A 21,402-nucleotide genomic window follows, 5' to 3' on the forward strand; every position below is an offset into this window, starting at 1 on the left:
CCCAAGGGATCCGGGTCACTGGACAGATTCAGACTAGACATTAGGAGGAAATCCTTCACTGTAAGAATGTTGAGGAACTGGCCCAGGCTGCCCAGAGAAGCTGTGGATGCCCCATCCCTGGAGGTGTTCAAGGCCAGGCTGGATGGGGCCTTGGCCAACCCGATCGAGTGGGTGGCATCCCTGCCTATGGCAGGGGGGTTGGAATGCGATAATCTTTAAGGTCCCTTCCAACCCAAGCCATTCTATGATTCTAGGACCCAAACACCAGATAATCAGAAGCCCGATGCTGAGCTCTCACTGCTTGCTGTGGTCCTTCCCATCCACATCAGTGTTGGTAGAGACCCAAGGCAGAATAAAAAGAAGGGCAATGGTTTATAGAGCCTGCTGTCCCTGGATTCCAGCCAAAGAGAAGTCCACAGCTCATCCCTCCACTTATTGAGAAGCCAGCCCCTTCCCATTTTTTCATTCCCACTGAAGGAATAATAGAAATGAAGACAGTTGGCTACCAACTCTTTTTTAGCTATTTTCTTTGTCATGAATTCATACAAACAGGTATACCAGATAGGAAAAAAACAGAAACACATACATGTTCAGATGTGAAGGCAACCAGTCTGGGAATAGCTGCCATTCCTTTTTCTTTAACTTCTGGGAACATCTTGAAACGTGCAATCAACATAGCATACATGTTAGATATGGCACCACCTGGAGTCCACAGTAATACACTGTTACTTTTTCTATGCATTTTAATACCATTCCAGTACAAATGATAAGTCTTGCTACAGTTTTCCTAACTCTAATGTTAACGTTTCTGCCCAAGAGCAGAAATGTGGTTTCTTCATCCTGAGGTCCCTGACAGCTGGGTTGTACAATAACAGATCTACTACACCTGGGTAACAATTTATGCATAAAGCACTACTGCAAAAAAAGTGACTGGAGTTTCCTTTTATCCTATTTTTTTTCCCATCATTTTTCCTTTAGTCCCCAATCTTATCTTTCTATATGCCACCTACACAATAACCCCATTCCTTTCCACAGATGCCACCACAAGGCAACTTCGTAGGAGGCTTCCAAGAGCGACCTAACCCATGCTCTCCCTTCCCAAAGCAGGGTGATATTTCATGCCCTGGTTCTGAAGAAACCCACACAGTGTGTCCCAATGAATACTGCCTTCTGGATAACTGAAGGGGGAGAAGGAAGAGAAAGGAAAAAGTGTCATTCCAAAATATATTTTTATTTTCATTTGTCCTGATGGGAGCGAGGGGAAAAAGTCACATTTCCCTAACTCTGTCCTTAAAATCCCTGAGGTACATTTACTTAAAATACCCATTTCAAGCATCAGCTGACAGGTCTACAGTATTTCGTTTCTGTATTTAAATTATCAATGCATCCATTAAAAGCATGCTTTTCATTCTTCCTTTCTAAGATTTTTACTGAGCCTCTGTGCCTACAGTCAAGCAGCGTTTGACTACACATCGATACTGCATGAGCACTATGGGAATATAATGCAGAACCTGAGGCAGAGTCTGGGTACTTTTACATATGAACACACACAGCCACACACACACAAACATACATGTATATATAAAACCCATCAGTTTTATCCTGTATATATAGTGCATATATATACAGATCGGTTCTATATCGATGCTTATGCATATATATTTATACAAAGAGAAAGTGTATACTGATTATGGTTTTAGGCTTTTAAGTGAACAGGTCTGACTGCAACCTAACTTTCATCCATCTAAAAATAGAGCGAAGAGCATGAGGCAGACAATTCCAGAGGATGGCTCAGCTCATCCTAAGGTAGCTCTCAGCAGTAGCTGGGATGCTGTGCACTGCAGATGCATCCACCCCTCTCCCTTGAATAGACAGGAGCTGCTGTAATGGGCCCAGGGTAGATACCCAATGCTTGGACAGCCAAAGAGAGATAAAATAAAATCCATGCCCTAAACACATCAAGATATCTCTGCTGAAAGCAGTGACATTACAACATGTTATACCAGCAGACTACATGTGCTGGTAAATTTAACATAGCTTTGACTCATGCATGATTTGTATTTATCCTGCTGGAAGTATACATATTGCTTTCCAGAGCTCACAGAAATTGTGCATTGCCCTTCACTTCTACCCAGTGTCCTAGTTATGCTTTTGCAGTGAGGCCACCCCTGCTCTGGGCTTTCCCTGACCACACGGGCCTTGGTGTGAATCCAGGTGAACAGAGAAATGGCACTGCTGGTACGGGGCTCAGCACAGACCAGGGGGCTGCTTTTTCCTCCTCTCTCAAATACCTTGAGAGGTATGAGAATACTTCTACACCTCTTTTGACAAATGACAAAATGAGAAATGGAGAGATTTAGAGGAAATGGTCAGGTTCCTGTCCCTAAAACATGCAGATGTCATGCAGCAGCTACTGTTGATGATTTAGGTGACTGATCTAAGGCGTCCAGGTTGAAGAAATTTGGCCTATCTTGTCCAAAGTCACTGGCTCGGTGTCAAAAGAATCAAGACTGAAATGTTAGGTTTCCAGGTTTTCCTACTATTTATTACCTAGCCATTTTACCTTAAACTTATTAATGAGCCCACATTCTGCCTTTAATTCTGCAGCTGTGTTTACACCCACCGTTAATTGCAGGCAACAAAACACACCAACAAAATTTGGAGATCCTAATCAGGCCTTTATGTTTTGCACGTATCGATACTGTACGTTTCATTGCAGAGAATGCAGAGAGCAAGAACCTTTTCTCTGTCTTCACTGGAAGCTGTGATGGTTTGAAAAGAGGAGACAGCATAAAGTGATTTTGATTATTGTCTAAGAAAGCAGAACTTGCACCCTGGGTATTGCTCCTTTTAAAGAGTGAATTAGAAACATGAACTTTCCACAAACCAGACATTACATATACATGTGCCTGCTAGAAAGCCTGTCCTGGTGTTGCTGGTGGCCCCAAAACTGCCTGCCCCAGCTCTGGCTGCCTCAGGACCTATTTTGGCTTGCACGGCTGGGAACTGGGGATACCCGCTGCTTAGTCAGATAGAAGAGAAGAAGAATTAGAGACATGAATTTATTAGCCTTTACTTTTAGCTCAGAGAACAAGCTCAGAAACACAGAAGACACGTCCCCCCTTCCCCCCTGTGTTTGTTTCTCTTCCTACTGCTACATTGCTCCTGAGAGCATCGGCATTACAGCTGAATGAAGTCAGCTCCATTATCCGTCATGCCAGGTAGCATCCTAGCTCTGCAGACGTCAGACCTGGATCTCTCTCCTCCCGAGGCAGATACATTTCCTGACTGATGCTATCTCAAGCACAGCATACCAGATTGGGGCAGATTTGTGCCCAGCCTCTGCCCATCCCGTCCTGCCGAGCAGCACTGCTATTGCTCTCCTCTCCCTCACTAGGTCCCTTGCCAGCCTGGCAGGGCTATCCTGGCTGAAACCTGAAAACAGAGGACCTGAATACCAGATGTACTTTGTCAGGTCAGGATAGTGACCAATCAGTGTTACATTTCAAAAAACATTGTCTTAGGAATTGGGCTCATGATACATGTTTAGATGCTGTCCTGTGTGATGGATCATGATCTCCAGATCATGGCTCTGGTCAGGACCTCTAAGCACTACAGTAGAAGCTGTCAGAGCTTTTGCTCTCACTGTTTTTTACATAAGGACTCAATGAGAAATAATGTAAACTCTCCTAGCCTTTTTCTCCACCTCTGTGGAAAGGACCAACCCGAAATTCCTGCACCACCTCCTTCATGTGCATTCAGATGCCAGAGGTCAGCACCAAATGAGTCTTGTTTGATCTTCCACACAGCATGAACTTCATCCTTCGTGCACTTGGAGGCTCATACATCCTAGGCTGTTATCTGTAAGGTCTTTCCTTTGGCTTGACAGTCCAAATGCTCTTTTCCTCTCTAATAGGTCAATGAACATTTTTTTCCAGAAGACCTCCTTCCCCACGAACTATCAGTCTGTTCTCTTTTGACATGCCAAGATGCTCTGCCTAATGTAATTTATTTATTTATTTTTTTCAATCTGGGGAGACAGATAGGCCAAAATTTTTAGCAACAAAGTTCCAGAGTGAGATAGGAGGTGACAAAGTAAAAATCAAGAATAAGTGGAATGATTAAAAAAAATTAACAATGTAATATGCGTTAAGAGTCAATTATTTCTCCACAGTTAATTACACTAATTTTTTGCCTTATTGATGTGCCCTGAAGGAACCAGGTTTCTGAGCCTTCAAGAACTCAGGGTAACGAGCCACCCAGGTACCCCCACTGAGCCCCAAAGGCCAGCTCACATGTGGAAAGCTAAATGCAAACTGTAACATGGGTGGGATCCTACCCATCCACTCAATTTGCTTAAAGGCATGCTACATTTTTCCCTCCTCACTCCAATTCCCCCTGCAGTGATGGAGAGCATTGTTGTGTTTCTTTGCTCCGTTATTAATACAATATTCCTTCTGTTTCATGTAATCCATGGAAAGTGGGGGCAAAGCAAAACTGCAAGGCAATGTCTCTTCTGATTACGTTTCCCATGTGCCATAACAGCTGCTTATAATGCAGTGCAATTTGCTCAAACAGACTCTCATAATCACATCCCTGAAATTCATAAACATGCAATACTTTATCTCAAAGAGGCCACTGGTGGTTATTAGCAAGTGTCCTCTTGAGCATGCATATTTAATGATGTTTGATCTCCAACTACAGGGGATGTCACATAGCATAGTTTGAAAAATAAAGAAAGCTTGAAATATCATGTACCAGGTGAAAATATCCCATCGCCACAGCCCCCTGGCCAGCCAACCATCTCTCTCATTTTCCTTAGTGTGACATATTCCAAAAGTACAAACACTGGAGCAATTTCATAGGTGAACCTGAAATGTAGTAATGTCCATATTTAATGCTTTGAGCTACAACACTAACACATCTGTTACCAATATTACATTACATTATAGCCACAATACACTCTATCTTGCACTGGGTAGAGTTCTGTTTTACTACACTTCTGATAATCTTCTTCTGATTTTGTGTCAGATTTCTAAAAGGAAAAATGCCAAGAGCACTGGACACTCTGTTTCTACCCAGTTCAGTGAAACAAATCATGCCCACCTCCTCCAGGCTCAAGGCTTTGTCCTGAATTCAAGAGCTGCTGGCCAGAACCAGACCTTTGCCTTGCCAAAACCTATTTGCATATCTAGATGCATGCACATTAACAGTCCTGTTCATGATGACAAGACAGTTCGTAAAGCTGTTCATAAAGCAAGTGCACAAAAATGCTTCCTAGCCCCTTAGTGCAAAAAATACCAAAAACATTTTAAATTCTGCACCTCCTTTTTACAGAAAGCAATGGCTCTAAGTGCTCTGAGTATGAATTATACCTACCCCCCCATATTAATGCAACTGTTCTCTTAGCACACCTTCCATTTCACATATTTATGCATGCAAAACACTAGAATAATTTTTCTGTACATTTTGGGGGGTTAGAAAAGCCGACATCATATTTCTATGATAGAATTTCATAGAAGACAGTCTACAGAACAATGTTGAAATCTTCATGTAAATAAGTAGGGCAATCATTTAAAAAAGACAATAGTTTTTCTAGCACGCTTAACATTAAAGTATTCCTGTTTCCATTCAGCTATACCAGTTAATACTGTACAGTATAACTGTAAAATGATATTTAATATCATGAAAAAATTCTGCTACTTACATATTAGTGTTTGCTGCTGATGTCAGCCAGTCTGCTGCCAACCCAACCATGTCCAATCCAGTTGAAAGTTGATTAAAATATCTAGGATGCCCTGCATAAAATGGAAAACGTTATCAAAAGGCTGATGACTGACTGGAACTATTCAGTGCTGAGCAGTGTATTTACCTAAGGATTTCTATACAGAAGGAAGTGCTTTCAAGGTATGAAATAAAGCAAACAGCAAAAATATATATATATATTTTGGAAAAGGCAGGATTTCTCTTCTTTCTCATTCCAAATGAAGTAAATCTGAGTAATTTCACCGAGCACAGAATAATGCATTCCGGCATCCCCCATTATTCTTTCAATGTGCCTTGAAAATGAGCATGATGGTGCCTCACAAAAACAGAGGCTCACTCCTGGTCGTGTGTCACATGTTGTCACCGAATGGGTTTGTGCCTGGCTAGGTTTGAAAGGCACGCACGAGACACCATCTGAGGAGCTTGCCAGTACATATAACATCAGTGATGAATGGCTAATGATTATAATAGATGGGGCAAAATGAGAAAATGGAACATTTTGGTGACTGCTCTGCACATGACTCAAAGGCTGATGATTGCAGGAAGATGGCAGGGAAGGTGGCGGTACTTGTCATTTCTTCCCTGCCAAGCTGCAATTACAACAGCCTGGCTGCTTGCAATTGTGATTTTAAACAAAACCAGCATCGCTGCCACATCAGGAGGATGCACAAGAATATCCTCAATGGGCTGATTGTCCATTTATGTGGTTAATCTAATTGGCTCCAGATATTTTTCCAAAATCCCGTCAGAGATTTTTCTTAAAAATGTGTCTGGAGACATTAAACCAAGGAACAGAAACCATTAAAACTCCCCCCCTTTTTTTTTGTCTTTTTTCTAGTTGTTCCCTGCAAGCTGCTGTTAAGTGGCACAATTACCAGTGCAAATTAAGGAAGGTTAACAATTATCTAAATGCTGTCTGACGTGAAGGAAAGCCTCTTCTGCCTCAAAAACACCTGTCCTGACCCGCAGACGAGGCTCTGTTATTGCCACCACAGAAAACAAAAGATAGAGCAAGATGATTGAGGAAACGCAGACCCAGAACCGAGGGAAAACTTATCTCTGGTCTCCGGTGGTCCCTTATCAGGCACAGACACGCGGCTCATGGAGCAGCACAGGGAATCACTCCCGGTTCCCAGCTCCCTGCGCACAAAGGCACTGGCTGGGCTCTGGGGGCAGAGCACAGGGATAAGGGGCTGGGGGGGGGCGGGGAACCAAATCCAGTCCCTGCATCCTTCGTCTGTGACAAACCCGGTGCTCTCTCTGGCCTGTTTGGCTGCATTTTGCCCTGAGCTGCCTCCTTCCCCCACCAGTGCCGCCTGGGGCATGTGGGCGAAGCCCTCCAGAGACCCAGCAGCAAGAGCAGGATCTGGCCCCTGCTCTCCCCTTGGGTGGGTGGCTCTGGGGCACGTGTGTGCCTTGCTACTGCCATCAAAGCCACACACAGCCACAGCCGTCCTGCACCAGGGGCTCTGCATTTCCCCCGTGATGTTCTGTTTTATCTATTTATTTATTTATTTTTGAGATTTCAGTATTTGTATCTCGGGTTCGACATCAGCCAAGCTCCTAGCTAGCTCCCAACTTCTGCCAGAAATCAGCAAGGAATTATGTGCTGAAAGCCTTTGGCGAATTTTTAGAAGACTCGAAGAGGCCAGAAAAAGACTCTTGTTTACAAAATAAATCCACCTTGAAAAGCTGCGGAACGAGAGAATTCCTATCTGCAGCCACGGCAGCATCTCAGCAGCTCTCTGTCAGCACCCAGCCCCAGGGGACACCCTCGCTGTCACTGCCTGTTTCTTCACGGAAACCTCACAGCCCACCTCACGCTTTGGGGACGAAAGGGGCTGGCTACAGGGGCGGGATGCGACAGCCTTGCCCTGGAGCATGGAGGGGGGTGCAGCGCTCTCCCTGTAGTAACAACTCCCTGTAGTAACGTCCCCTCCCTGCAGTGACATCTCCAGAGAAGGAGCTGCTGCTTGCACAGACGCCTTCCCTCAGTGCCCCGCTCTTCTGCAACGCACCCTCAGCATGCCACGGCCACAAACCCACTCCGCCAGCCTGACCCCAGTCCCAGCCGCCGGGGATTTCCATCCCTGTGGCACCCCAGTATGTGAGCGAGCTGCAGAAAATTGCGGCTTTGCTTGGCAGGCAGGCTCCGGGCAAGACGAGCTTGTGAGAGGGGCTCAGAAATCAGGGCTCGGGTGCCTCCTGCCTGAAAGGCGCTTCGTTTGTCCTGGCCATCAGGAACAAAGCGGTGACCATGACAGACACACAGGACATGGGGGCGGTGGGAGAGCTGTGCTCCACACCGAGAGGTTTATCACATGCAATGCCTTCACACGCACCCCTGGATAAATCGTGAGGTGACGGGCCAGGGCTGTGACAGGCCAGGGCCACGCTCACACCACACCACACACTGCCCTCACAAACCCGCTTCCACCACATCCCTGATGGACAGACACGGCAGGGGAAAGCGGAGAGGAGCGGGTGCCTTCCTCCTGCAGCCCCTCAGCCAGGCACCTGGCCCTCTGGCCCCTCACATCCCCACTGGGTGTCAGTGCCAGGCTGCGGGGTGCTGGCTGTGGCCCCAAGGCTAATTGAGGCGATGCGATTTCTTTTCCAGAAACCTCACCTCTCTGAGGGCATTTCAAGTGTTTTACTCTGAATAAACGGGGTTGGGTGGAAATCCGGCACATTTCGTGCCTCCCAGCCCTGCCACCCCAGCACCGCTCCTCTAGCCTGGAAAGTGCAATTTGCATCAAAACAACAACAACAAAAAATGCAAAGAAGGGAAAGTCTCGCATATTTAGGCAAGGGAAGCGATAACGCTATTTTGAAGGGTCTTTTTTGGATGCAGAAAATAGCTCAGTTATGTGAAACAGGCTTTCACAAAGCAGGTTAACGAAAATTGCTCAAGAAACCCTATTCTTTGATTTCACAGATTCACAGACCCCATGTTTCACAGCGTTCAGGGAAAATGTTTCCTACACCCTGTCCAGACACATCACAAGGATCACTGGACTCATCGACTGGGTACCGGTGGATATCATTTACCCAACTATTTATTCTGGTATTTTTCAGACGTTGTGACAGCACCAGACTTGTATATCAAAAGCACCCAGCTGGATATTGCCGCCCCTAAACGAAGAGGGTTACAAAGATCCCCTCCCAGTGGTTACTGGGATCAGTCTGTTCCCAAAAGGTGACAAAACCTGGTTTTTGTTTTCCCCGCAGCCTCGATTCACAAAGCAGCCTTTTGTCTCTCTCGGTAATTGGCACGCACTGATTTTTAGGCAATTTCTCAGCAATTCAGATTCCCACTAAGAGCTCTCAGCACCCCGCGTTATTTCCCAGTCCCGCTGTAATTGCCGCTGTGCTTTTTGTCTGCTTCTTGGCGTTTTATTTAAGGTGGCCCCGGGTGGGGACCTGGGGCTTCCCCACGCGTGGGCAGGCCCCGTGCCCCAGCTTGGCCAGGCAGGAATCAACTCACCCCCAGTGAAAAATGAACAAAAACCGGCTATTGAAACAATTCGGGGATCATTTTTATTCCTTGAGTCTGAAAAAAAAAAACCCCAACCCACCACAATATAAATCCTGCAGACGCTTCTGCCAAATTTTCCAGGTTTTATGTCCTCACGCAGGTAAGGGGAGAGAGGTGGCAAATGGCCGCTGGGCGCTCGCACTTATAGGATGCTTATTGAGATTTTGGAATTTTGGCCGCTAAATGGGGTGGTCCCGGTCTCTTGTGCCCTCCCTGCAGGGATGCCCCGGCCACCCCTGTGCTCGGCATCGCCATGTCTGAGAGGAGCAGACCCGGTCCCAGCCCCTACCAAGCAAAACGGACAAAAAGGGACGTAGGGAAGTTGCGAAGGTGGCTGCCGAGTGCCACGCTCGACAACCCCAACACACGGAGGAATTATTTTAAATTCGAAAGGGTGTGTGAGGCTGCACCGACCGCCACCGCCGCGGGGCTGCGAGGGCTTTATATCGTTTAGGAAAGCGATCCCTGTCCCTAATAGAAACTGCCTGCAGCTGGCAAAATACAGGGGCTGCTCGCATCTCTGATGCTTCAAGATAAAATGAAACGACACCTTTAATCACTGGATGAGACCATACCGGGTAGAAAAGGAGGGCGGCTATTACCTGTTTTAATTGCATACTTCAGGGTTGTCCTGCAGTTCAATAAAATTTCTTCCAAGGTTTGTGGCTGGTCTGCCAGTTCCCAGTTATATTCTTGGAGCAGCTCGTTTGGGTAGTGGAAATCAATAACTTTTGTCGATCTATCAAAACTTTTCACCACATACTGAAGTAAAATGTCCACAACGTCTTGGAGGAAAGACATCGTTGTTATTTCTCCGTTGCATGCTGGCAGAAGGTCTGGGAACGGAGAAAGGAAAAGTTAACTTCGTTTTATGACCTTACACACAGATACTGGGCACAGGCTTCTCACTTTTATGTCTGGGAAATCTTTTCTCTGTGTTCAGTAAAAGTGGATTTTATTTTTATTTAGTAAGCAATTTGGTAAGATCATATTTTAAGGAACGTTTTCAGAGATTTAGTTAGATTTTCATTTCCTACTAAAACAGCAATTTTTGCCTGCAGTATATTTCCGACCAATTTTTATGACTATGAAAGAGAGCAGGTAAACAAGAAAAAAAGGAAAAACGATCAGAAAAAAAAAAAAAAAAAAAAAAAAAAAAGGAAAAACAAGGACTGGAAAATAAATGTTACAAGAAGCACTCGAAAACCTGTCATTTGCCTTGCAAAAATAAAAGACCTTCCTCGCGAGTGCCCAGCGTAAGGCTTGCCAGGGAACTTGTTGATAACCAAACGCCTTTTTCGGGGGCGATGCCGGGCAGCCCAGCAGCATGCACCCGGCACCGCTCAACGGGGCAGAGCCCAGCCCTCAAAGCCCTGCTTGGGGCAGCTGAGGGTACCCGGGGGCTGCAGCACAAACGAAAAGGGGAAAAACAAAAATAAATACCCCCAGCTGAAGTCAACCGGTGCGAGCCTGCTTCTCCCTCCTCGCCGCCACCCTTAATCGCATCCCAGGCGCTCCAACGGGAAGGTCGCTGCTGTCGCTGCCCCGTATAAAAAAGCGACCTGCAGGCTCCAGCACGCCGGGGGGCTAATTTATTTTATGCTGCTTTTTTTTATTTTATTTTTTTAATTTTCATTTTTTTCGGGATTTTTTTTTTCTTTATTTCTAGCGGGTTTGGCGGGGCTCGGGGCCGGGGCTGGGCGCTCCACGGAGCCTCCTCGCCCCGTCGGGTCCCCCCGGCCGCGGCACTTCCCCGCTCGCAGCATCCTTTTTTTGGGGGGACTTTTTCGGTCTTTTTCAGAGCCGCGCCGCCGCCCCGGGAGCTCCGTTACCTGTTGAGTGCAGGAAGGCGTAATTCACGTCGGCTTTCTGGCAGCCGCAGGGTTTTTTGTCGCAGGTGCAGACCGGCCGCGGCTCCGCTGCCCCGGGGGCTGCCTTGGCGCCGGTTTCCACGGGTTTCTCGGCGTCCCCGTAGAGCAAAGCTTGACAGCGACACGGACACATACGGGCTCAGCACCGCGGCCCCAGCCCCCGGTCCCGTCTTCTCCCCCCCCCCCTTCCAATTCCCCGGCTCGAGGGGCGCATCCCGCGGCCGCCCCCAGCCCCCCTGCCGCCGGGGGCCGCCCTGCCCTTACCGCACAGCTTGTTCCCCAGGCCTCCTGTCAACTTCTGCGCCGCTTGGCACCAGGCTCTCGCTGCAAGACAAAACGCGGCCGACAGCCGTGGGGACGGGGGGCGACGAGCCCGGCACCCGCCTCTCCTTCCCCGGGACCCCCCACCCACCCCCTACCACGGAGCCCCGGTGGCCGCCGTCGGGGCCGCCCGGTGCCCCCCTACCTGTGCCGGGGCTCTCGGCCGCCGCGGAGCCCTCGTCGGCCCCGAAGGGCCAGAAGCCGGAGCCGGGGCTGGCCATGGCGCAGGGGATGGGAAGGGAAGGGAAGCGGAGCGGCGAGCTGCAAGCCCCGGCGGTCCGAGCGGGTGTGCCTGGGGAGGATGAGCTGAGTGTGTGCTCGTGGAAATGTGCGTAAAAAATGTGTGCGGCTGCGCCGGGCGGCGGAGGGGCGGGGGCGCCCCGGGCACGCGTGGGTGGGAGCAGCGCCCGTGGGCGCCCCCGGGGCCGCGCCGCGGAGCTGCCGCCGCGATCGTGACCCGCAGGCGCCGCCCGCTGCCGCCCCCCGGCTCGCAGCGAGGGGGGAAGCCGCGGAGCCCCCACCCCGGGGCTCGCACCGACGGCACGGGGGAGAGCAGCCCGACGGCGGCTGTGTCCCCCTCCCACCCCCTCGCAGCGGGCTGTGCCGAGCAAAAGAGGGGAAGGTTTTATTTACCCGTCCCGATTTGACTCTGAGACCCCCCCTGGAGCTTCGGGGGAAGCTTCCCCTATTGGGATGAGATGGAAAGCGCTGAGAAATTGCCCCCCTTTTTCCTCTCCCCATCGGCAGGGCTGCGAGCAGGGCGTTGCCGGGGCGGGGAGGGGGCTGCCCCACCGGGGGCCCCGTCGGGCCGGGCTACGGGTGGCGGTGTCCCCGCTGCTCCCCTCTCCTGGTGTTCCCTCTCCTGGCGGAGCTGTCGGCAGCCCCGAGGGCTCCCCGGGCCTCTCTGCGCCCTGGGGAGGCTGCACCGGGGGAAGGAGGAGAAGCCCTGCTCCCCTCGCCTCCCCGACGTCGATTTTGGAGGCACCCGGAGCTCCCCTGGGGGCTGCAGGAGCCGTGCCCACCGTGGCTGCTTTTTCTCCCGCAGATTTCAAGTGTTGAGCCCACAGATTTTGAGCCCTGATCCCAGGAGGAAGGCAGGGGAGGCTGTACCAGGCCAATATGGTGCCCTGCAGCGAGCCCTCGTCACCCAGAGCCCACAGCCAAGCCCTGGGGGCTGCCACAGCTGAGGGCATCTCTGAGGGCATCGGCTTTAGGGAGATGGAGAAGGGCACTTGGGCTTCCCATGGCAAGAGGCCACTGCGAGGTCTTCCCCACCTCGCCCTGTTGTTCCCCAGTCCCCTATTTCGTCACTTCTGGGTGGAATTCAGACACAGCCAACCACATCACACTGCCTTGTGCCTTTTTATTTACGGTTTTAATAATACATGAGAAAGCAACTTTAAAATAGATTTCAAAATTTAAACAATTTATCACAAATTTTACATTGCAGCAAAGTTTAATCCAGTGCCGTGGCCTCATAGCTTCTTTGAGACTGGGAAGCAATTGCTACCTGTCCCTGGGGCAAGGCCAAGTGTCTGGGTGGGGGAAAACAAAAACCCAATCTCTGTGACTTGCTGCTGCTAATTGTAATATTCAGGAGAGCTAAGCAAGAGAGCAGGATCAGGCCTTTATACGGGCTTCATGAAATTTGCCTTCTCTTGTTTTGCAGCTGGGAACGTGCAATTATGAATCCTGAAAGGAAGCACAGCAATTATCTGCGTGGTTTCTGTGAAATAAGGTCTTTTGAATAAGGAATCGGGGGAAATTTTGAACGCAGTGGCTATTGCTTTTATTTCTATTTAATTTCTAGTGGAACTGATTAAGAATGATCATTACATTTAGGCAGCAATCAACCAGAGAGCATCTTTCTATTTCTTTCTTGGCACCCCAGAGATTAAGATTCCTAAAAAATCTAATGCAAAGCAGAACAAAGCAACACGATTTAGAAGTTCATCGTTTAGTCACAAAGCACAGAGGCAGAGGACAGGGCTGGATATACTTCCCATAAATAGATGTCTCCAACATAAAAATTATACACACAATATTGACCTTTAAAACTGGCTACTGGCTTTACAGTTAAGTCAATAATGAAATAAACTGCTATAGTATGCTATCCAATTAATCAATTCATTTGTTTCATTACAGGGACACCACATTACAGTTCATCCTCAAATTTAGGCATTGTAAACCTAAAATAAACAGAAATTCCCCTATGGTGTTCTTGTAATTTTTTATTCCTGTAAAACCATTTATTAGAAACAATAACTAAGGTTTTCTGAAGGTGCATATGGAAATTTGAATGCTTAACTTGGAAACTGTAAAATAAATGATCTATTTTAATTGGGTAAGACTGATGAAATGCACAAAGGAAAGTGATATGCACTGAGAAAAGTAACCTAGATTTAAGCTGCTTATGTTTAGTAATTTTAAGATGTAGCAGTAGTATCTGAAGAAAAACCTGTTTTTTAATTATTTTTTAAAGTATATGGTACGTGACTGACAGTGTCCCTTTGCAACAGTGATGGGCTGTAAACTACAGTAATTCGTATTCACATGAACACACACGTAAACTTGAAACATCGCAGATTAAAAAAAAAAAAGGATGCTCATGGTATAAAATGATAAAAAAGATTATGCTAATAAAAGCCAAATGGCAGCAGCAACAGCAGCAGCAGCAGCTAGAACTGCTGGATAAGGCGCCGGCGCTGCGAGGTCTTCCGCAGCAGTCTTCTGTAGTCATAGGGATTATCTTCGGGTTTACTCTCTTCCAGGGGGCTTTCGGCAACCCTTGACCTAGAGATTAAGCACAGAAGTGTTTCAGAAATTAAAATAAAAACATTTACCTTGGCAAACATTCCTAATCGACTGCTTAACCTCCACCTCAGGACAGGAAAAAAGAAAAAAAGAAAAAAAAATCAACCGACTTTGCAAGGCCTCATCTCCCCGTGCTGCATCAAGCAGGCACCTTAGAACAAACACATTATCCGGAGAGTAGACGAACACAGGAGAACAACATGTTCTTCTGCGAAGGGGACATAATAAAAGGACATAAAAACACTGAGAACACGTGGGTGCTTTGCAGCAGATTTTGCCTACTGGCTTTGAACCAGTTTTTCAGCTGGTGTAGGTTTGTCTGGCCTGTGTTTAACCTGCCTGTTGAGCTCATTGTAAGTGTCCATTTCGTCTTATTATTATTATTTTTTTTTTTTCAGATGGCAAGCCAGCTTGGGAAGCCAACTCTGACAGGCTGGAATGGTGGCCTAACACCAGGTGTTGTCATGAAGTAAGATTAAAAATAAAACTCAGCTATTTATTAAGGAGATTAGTCTGAAATAACTACACAAATATATACTACAACTGTGCCGCACCGCTGGTCCTACACCAGTGTTAAAGGTAGACAGCCAAAAACACTTTCAATGATTCATTTCTCCAGATCTAATTGACTGCATAGTTTTTACATCCAGGTGGCCCCATTCAAGAGATACTGAAGTGCAGAAATGTGTATCAATTGAATTTAAGACAAAGATAAATCTGCCCTCAAAAGGAGTGTAAATTTAAGAGTTACACTGATTTTTTTTTTTTTTTCCATTTTGGCTATTTAGGATGTAATCAGACAGCATGCAGCACAAGGTCTGAATTTCCTTTCAGTGAGCTCAGTGGCAAAATTCTCATTCATCTTACCAGACCTCATACAATTCTGCAGCTTTCTAAACAAAGGGTTAAAGATTGGAGTAATTAACAACCCTAGAAATGCAACATTTTCCAAGAAATATGAACTGTGTGGTAATTCCCTGATATTACTATTAGGTTTAATTCCATGCCTTCACAACACCTTTCTAAAACTAATTGAGATGCCACATGAAAAATGCCAAAAATGGCACAAAATGCTCTACAAACATTTTTGCTGATATGTGTTCAAATCTCAGCAATCATCCTAGACTTGGTGTTTTCCTTAGGCTTTTACTTAGGTCGTTTCCAGGTTTTCCTTATATATACGAAGACACAAGGAGATATATAAATATATATAACTGTGTGTATATGCGATGTGTGCCTGTGTATTGATGAAAGAATACGAATTTCCTTTGCCCAGCAGAGGTCACCCTCTATGAAGTCTATGTGGGAAGAGAAGAGGTAGAGCAGACCTTCCCTTCAGAGTTTTTTCCTGACTGTCCACCTTGTTGGTGCCCACCACAGGCTGTAAACACACATGGTGCTTCGGGAGAGCAGGAGGAGGCAGTCAAGCAGGTGTCTTACCTGCAGAAAGCAGGCAGAAAATTCGACACACATCTACCCTGTTTAAAGCTGAACTGAGTCAGAAATACAACTCCTAGATTCTGCTATAGTTGTATTCAATTTTAGATCAAAGATTTACAGCAGGAGCTCTGTCCATCTCATCTGGAGTTTGGGAAGCCAAAACTGGCAGGCTGAAGACAAATCATGCTACTGTTTGTCAAGTTTTCAGCTCCACATATTCCATGCTAATTTGGCAAGATTCCATGAATTAAAAAATAGATTTATGTCTAATGTGAAAGTGTAATTTATTTATTTATTTATTTATTTATTTTTTAATTTGCAGACAGGTACATATGCATATGCATTTTTTCTCAGTGAGTATATACAACCTTTATTTTTTCCTTTTATTACTTTGTATGACTTACCGTTCAGTAGCTCTTAAAGTTGAAATCCTGCGCTCAGCTGGATGTCTCTTCTTTTTTGTGATAGAGCTGCTGTCCTTTGAGGTGGAATCAGGAGATGAAATTTCATGGTAATAGACATCTAAGTCTAGCACTTTGCTCAGACTGTCAATAAATAAATAAATACTCCAAGTTAACAACTTGACTTTTCAACATTAGATTCAACATTAAAAGTAACACAAACAAATACTATTTTTGGTTGTTTATGTGTTGAGGGTCTAAGGAAAAAATATATAAACACAAGAAATCTGTCTTTGGAATGTGGCTGTGTATGATGCAGATATACAGAATTTTGCAATGCTAAAGACTTTTAGATGTTTATAAAGCAAACATATATAACTGAAAGAGCATGGCTTTGCCACTATACTCAGTAGAGAGGTATTTTTATGGTACAGTTCACCTGGCCTATGTTAGATTTTTCCTTTAGGAAGATATCAATAATTTTCCTAAAGATGCCTTTTTTTAGTAATCAATTGCCTTTTTTTTAGAAATCAAGTAACTCCTTGATTTCTGTTGGTGTGCTTGACTAATACAGAGTCAGCACATGAAAGTAGATGCAGTCATGAAACTGTTTAAATAGATTTAAGATGAGTGAAACCAAACTGAGGCCAGATGGAAGAAACACTAGATGATGATGATGATGATTGTTTGCTAAACATAAGATGACTGTAGATGTGGATTATTTTCAAGACCCAAATGGTATCAGAAGAGCTGTAACTTAGAACTGACTTGGATATTAAGTGAGCCCTTGAAGTAGTGGCACAATCAAGGACAATTTAAACTGTGGTTTAATGATGCTAGATGCAGTGAGCACATCTTATGGGCATGTAATGTCATGTCAGCTTCATTGAAGATACGTGTTTTTAGATATGGAGCTTGATTCTGCAACCTCAGCCAAGGATAGCACTAACAGCCCATTCATACAGTGCTCAAGTATCTTGCATCTATGAGGAGGCCAACATAGCATTACACAGGGTCACTGGGGAACAGCAAAAAGCTTATGTATAGAAACACAAACAATAAAGAGCTAAGATATAAGTCAGAAGCTGTGCACAACATCTACAGCACACGTGAGGATCTAAAATACAGGAAGGCAGAATATATGATTCTATGATTCCATATGTATTGCTTCGTTTATTTCTACAGAAATCTATCAAAACAGGTTAGTTACACTGAAGAAAGGCTTCTGGTTGACATTTCAATATCTACTCTTTGCCTGTTATTAATGTATTACTGTTATATCTTACTGTTTCCATTTTTATCATCTATTTCCAAACAGTCATATATTTTTAGGAGAGAAAATTAACAGCCTTTGTATTTTTGCTACCAAAAAAAGAAGTGGTTGCTCATTTACTTTGACTGGAATTTTAAGCACCTTCAATTATTTTCTGTGTCAGAACTATCTTTGATGTGGACCTTATCTTAACTTATTATTGTGCTTGTGTTGCCATGGTAAAGGGCCATGCTGCAGTAAAACTGAACAACTGAATTCCATAATGGATTTTTGTTGCTGAAAATTGCATGTTTAACTTTGTATATGATGCCCTTCCTGTGAATCACCAAATCACCATGCTTTTTTTAATGCTTTATTTTCCTAGTTGAAGTGCAGCTAGGAACTATTTCTAGAGAATTAAAATGACAATAGTGAAATAATGAAAAAATTACCTTTCTTTTCTTGGTTTCCGTTTTTCATCTTGCATTGATTTCTAAAAAAAAAAGCACAAAATTATTTAAAAAATACTGTAAGGAAATTTTATGCAAAGATATGACTCATCAACATGCTAGGTAGGAAAGCGTTGCATATTTTTTTGTTTAATGAAAATACAGAGAACTTAATTTGTTGAGCCACAGAGCAAGTGTGCTGGCAAATTCTCTTTTCAGACTCTGTGACTATACATGTCACTGGGAATGTGTTGAAATGCTGTGGAAAAAAAAAAAAAAAGCTAAAGTAATTGCGATTAGAACAACAATAATAAAAAGTAAAACTTCCATGTATCTGTAGCTGTTTTAATGATGTTCACGACACTATCTCCCTGAAGCAGGTTTACCTGGATGCCATGAGAATTTCCATGTATACAGGCAACACGGAGGGAGAAGGCATAATCCTGTTCTCATTAATGCCAATCCAGCGTCACAAGTTTTAGTAGGATAAAATTGACAAAGGCCCATTTAATAAAAAGTATGCTGGGTGGCAAAATCATCTTTAGGATATGAGACATCCAGAAATGCAGAGGAGGGAGACTGATAAGGAATGTGAGTAATTTCTTATCTCTCATAGATTTCTGTCCTTACACTCAGGAGGAGTATTATGTTGCAGCATCTAAAGCGCAACGTAAGCAGTATTTTTAAGTGCAGATGGTCTTAAATTTGGTATTATTTTGGCCTTGATTATGTTTCTCTCAAACCAGTGAACACTTACTAGAATTTATGCATTGTAATACTGTAAGGCCATGAGAAACAGGAATCCTGGTGGACACGCACCTCAGTCTGCAGGCAGATGTGCAAGACATATAATTTCAAAATGACAGACTGATTTAAAGTAATAACCACCCAAATAAGCTTTTAGTGGCTTGTATGAACAAAGGCCTGTTGTCAGGCTTCATTTACACCGGTGTACCACTTTAGTTCATTTGATGTGCATAAAGATGAGTGAGAACGGAAGGTGTCTAATCAACATCTATAATGTGGTGTGAGAGAAATACCTGTTTTTGCAGAAGGGGACCATAAACAAAGGATTTTTTTTTTTTTTTAATGCATTCATAGTGCATTCCATAATCTGGGTAATCTGGGCTTGATAATGTGTGAATAGCAGTTGATCACAAGATTTTTTGTAAGACAGAAAAGCCATGAAAGCTGGGAAAAAATGACTACTCTCCAGTATTCTAAGTCAGAGGTCAATGACTTTTCCAGTGTTCAAGAACAGAACTGATAGGTCCATTTTATAAATTTCAGTGTAGTATAAATTTATTCTGACTCTCCCCTACCAGTGAATTTCATGTCAGGAAGACAGGCTTCTCTTTTTCGCACCCTCATGAAAAATACAACTAAAATCAAAGTTAATAATATTTAATACCTTGCAAAACTGCTGTTAAAAAATCCCCAATATCACTGCAGTTTTTGTCTGCACTGATGTGATGTCCGTTTTCTGCTATGGAGATGGCCATGTAACAAATTTGTGTTCATAAAATACAGTGTTCCTGCCTGCATAGTCTCAACTTTCTAAATATGCATTTGCCTTGGAATTACACATCTCCTCAGACATTTCCCAATACAGAATTCAGTGTCATGCCTTTCACTTCAGTCCTTTATCTTACCAATCTTGTTTTCACAAAACAAATCTCATTCTTAAGTGCCAATGTATTTTTAAGGATTTCATTTCTTTTCAGAATATCATTGTTCCCAAGCTGTGCTATTTCAAAGCCCTCATAATAAAATATAGCGGTATTTGTCTTTTTTGGTATGCCAGACACAACTCTCCCTAAAGGCCCTTGTGACACCTTCTGTTGAAAGGAGAAGCAATTGCTACGGTTAGTTTATTAGCTGGGCTCTCACCGGCTGCTAAAATAGGTCACTAAGATACAGGCACCTCGAGCAAATGACATTAATTGCTTTTTTTGTTGGAACTGCTTTTTGAGCTGCTTTTACATTTTCTCTCATTATGCTTACTTTCTTACTCTTTCTCTCTCTCTCTCTTTTTTCCTTTTCTTTTTTCTTTTTTTCTATATATTTAAGGGCACTGAAGTCAAGAAAGGAAAGCAGACTTTGGTATCTGAACTTGGACCAAAGGCTATATATAGAGGCACTCAAATCCATTAGTCTCCTGAGCTGTTTGTATTTGCCAATTCCTTCATAATCACAATCTGACACATTTGTAAAGGAAGTCACAGTGTGCATACTAATACAGCCTATTTTAATATTTGCTCTCTCTGCAAGATTGAGCACTAATTTAGACACTCAAAATAGTTCTCCGAATGAACCTGTTTTTCTCCCATGACTTACAAAGAAACTACGGAGAGTAGGCATTTCCTCTAGGTACTGAAAGTGCGAATGCTGCTTATGCATATAATGAATGTACATATGGTTGGGTACAAAAGTAAAAATTGGCCTGATGTAGGGTCCCAAGCTGGGTAACTCTGAATTTTAATAATTTCAAATCTAGTTTGAAATTGGATGTTTATGGCTTGCTTCCTTTCAGAAAGGCACAGCTTTTATGCTGTATCAGAAAGGAATACAGGAATCAGGCAATTAGAGAGTATGTTTAGGTGGGAATTATCTAGCAGTTTTAGCCCACAAAAACTTGCTAAACTCACATGTATTAGAGTGTAGTAGGTGGAGTCTTCTGGATTGTTTAATGTCTTGGGCTTCCGTGGCCTCCTTGGGGGTCTCTGCTTTGGGCGAGAGTCTTCAACTTTGGCTGCAACTACGGAAAAGAAGAAAAATGTAAGGATTATTTCTTCATGAAATGGGAGGTTTTTACACAAAGAGAATTTCACTGGAGAGCAAAAAAATCCATTTAGCCAATTTACTGCTTGCAGTCACTCAAGAAAGCAACAGTTTTGGGCATTCCCATATCCAGACTGGAAAGGAGAATGGATTTATTTATTTGATTCCTGACTACCCACATGGTCTTACGTAATGAGTCACCCATTAAGGTGTCAAATGTGGGGACCAGCATTAGATCTCTTCTCTACCTGATTCAAAGGTTGTTTCTCTATATTATTATGATGTAGATTCTCCCCTGATGAGGCTGTTCTTTTTCAAGCCAAATGACATACCGTTGGGCAACACAGCATGACCATGCCCATAGCATCCAGAGCAATCCAGTTTAGATCCTCTGGTTTAGATGTAGTCACCTCATGGTCTCTACTTCTACAAAAACTTTCCACAAACATACAAGGAATGTATTAATTCTAATGGAAACAAAATCAAGATTTTCAAACAAAATGGAACTGCTGCCTTCTGGTAATCTGCAGGCTCTAGGTTTGACACTGACTTGTGGGCTATGTAAGAGTCCGTCAAAGAAACATCTCTGCACTCATCAATGATGATAGTGTGAGGGTGGAATAAAGATCTAGGTTCAATAAATTACTGAAATGCATTCTGCTCATCTACTCCTCTTTCACATGAAATGACTTTGACTCCATAACCCAGGTGTGCTAATTACATATGATTGGGTCTTAGAGGGAAGAATGTACTTCGTTCTCTCATGGCC

General features: G+C 44.4%; 2 protein-coding genes across 2 annotated transcripts in view; both read right to left on the reverse strand.

The window, feature by feature from the left end:
* GAD2 (glutamate decarboxylase 2) overlaps nucleotides 1–11,717 on the reverse strand; it is a gene marked incomplete at both ends in the record, with an annotated part of 35,334 nt that extends 23,617 nt beyond the window's left edge. Inside the window, 7 exons of the mRNA XM_084281326.1 lie at nucleotides 587–702; nucleotides 4,759–4,871; nucleotides 5,708–5,798; nucleotides 9,907–10,140; nucleotides 11,137–11,286; nucleotides 11,440–11,499; nucleotides 11,642–11,717. Coding sequence (XP_084137452.1) covers nucleotides 587–702; nucleotides 4,759–4,871; nucleotides 5,708–5,798; nucleotides 9,907–10,140; nucleotides 11,137–11,286; nucleotides 11,440–11,499; nucleotides 11,642–11,717 — 840 coding nt within the window. The remainder of the gene's footprint in view (nucleotides 1–586; nucleotides 703–4,758; nucleotides 4,872–5,707; nucleotides 5,799–9,906; nucleotides 10,141–11,136; nucleotides 11,287–11,439; nucleotides 11,500–11,641) is intronic.
* Nucleotides 11,718–14,174: 2,457 nt separating this feature from the next.
* The window catches only part of LOC311207136 (myosin-IIIa-like), a gene marked incomplete at both ends in the record, with an annotated part of 59,859 nt that continues 52,631 nt past the window's right edge, over nucleotides 14,175–21,402 (reverse strand). The window contains 4 exons of the mRNA XM_084283036.1: nucleotides 14,175–14,289; nucleotides 16,155–16,295; nucleotides 17,856–17,896; nucleotides 20,501–20,610. Coding sequence (XP_084139162.1) covers nucleotides 14,175–14,289; nucleotides 16,155–16,295; nucleotides 17,856–17,896; nucleotides 20,501–20,610 — 407 coding nt within the window. The remainder of the gene's footprint in view (nucleotides 14,290–16,154; nucleotides 16,296–17,855; nucleotides 17,897–20,500; nucleotides 20,611–21,402) is intronic.

The sequence above is a fragment of the Netta rufina genome, assembly GCF_964035555.1.
Source record: "Netta rufina genome assembly, chromosome: 2".
NCBI classification, from domain to species: Eukaryota; Metazoa; Chordata; class Aves; order Anseriformes; family Anatidae; genus Netta; species Netta rufina.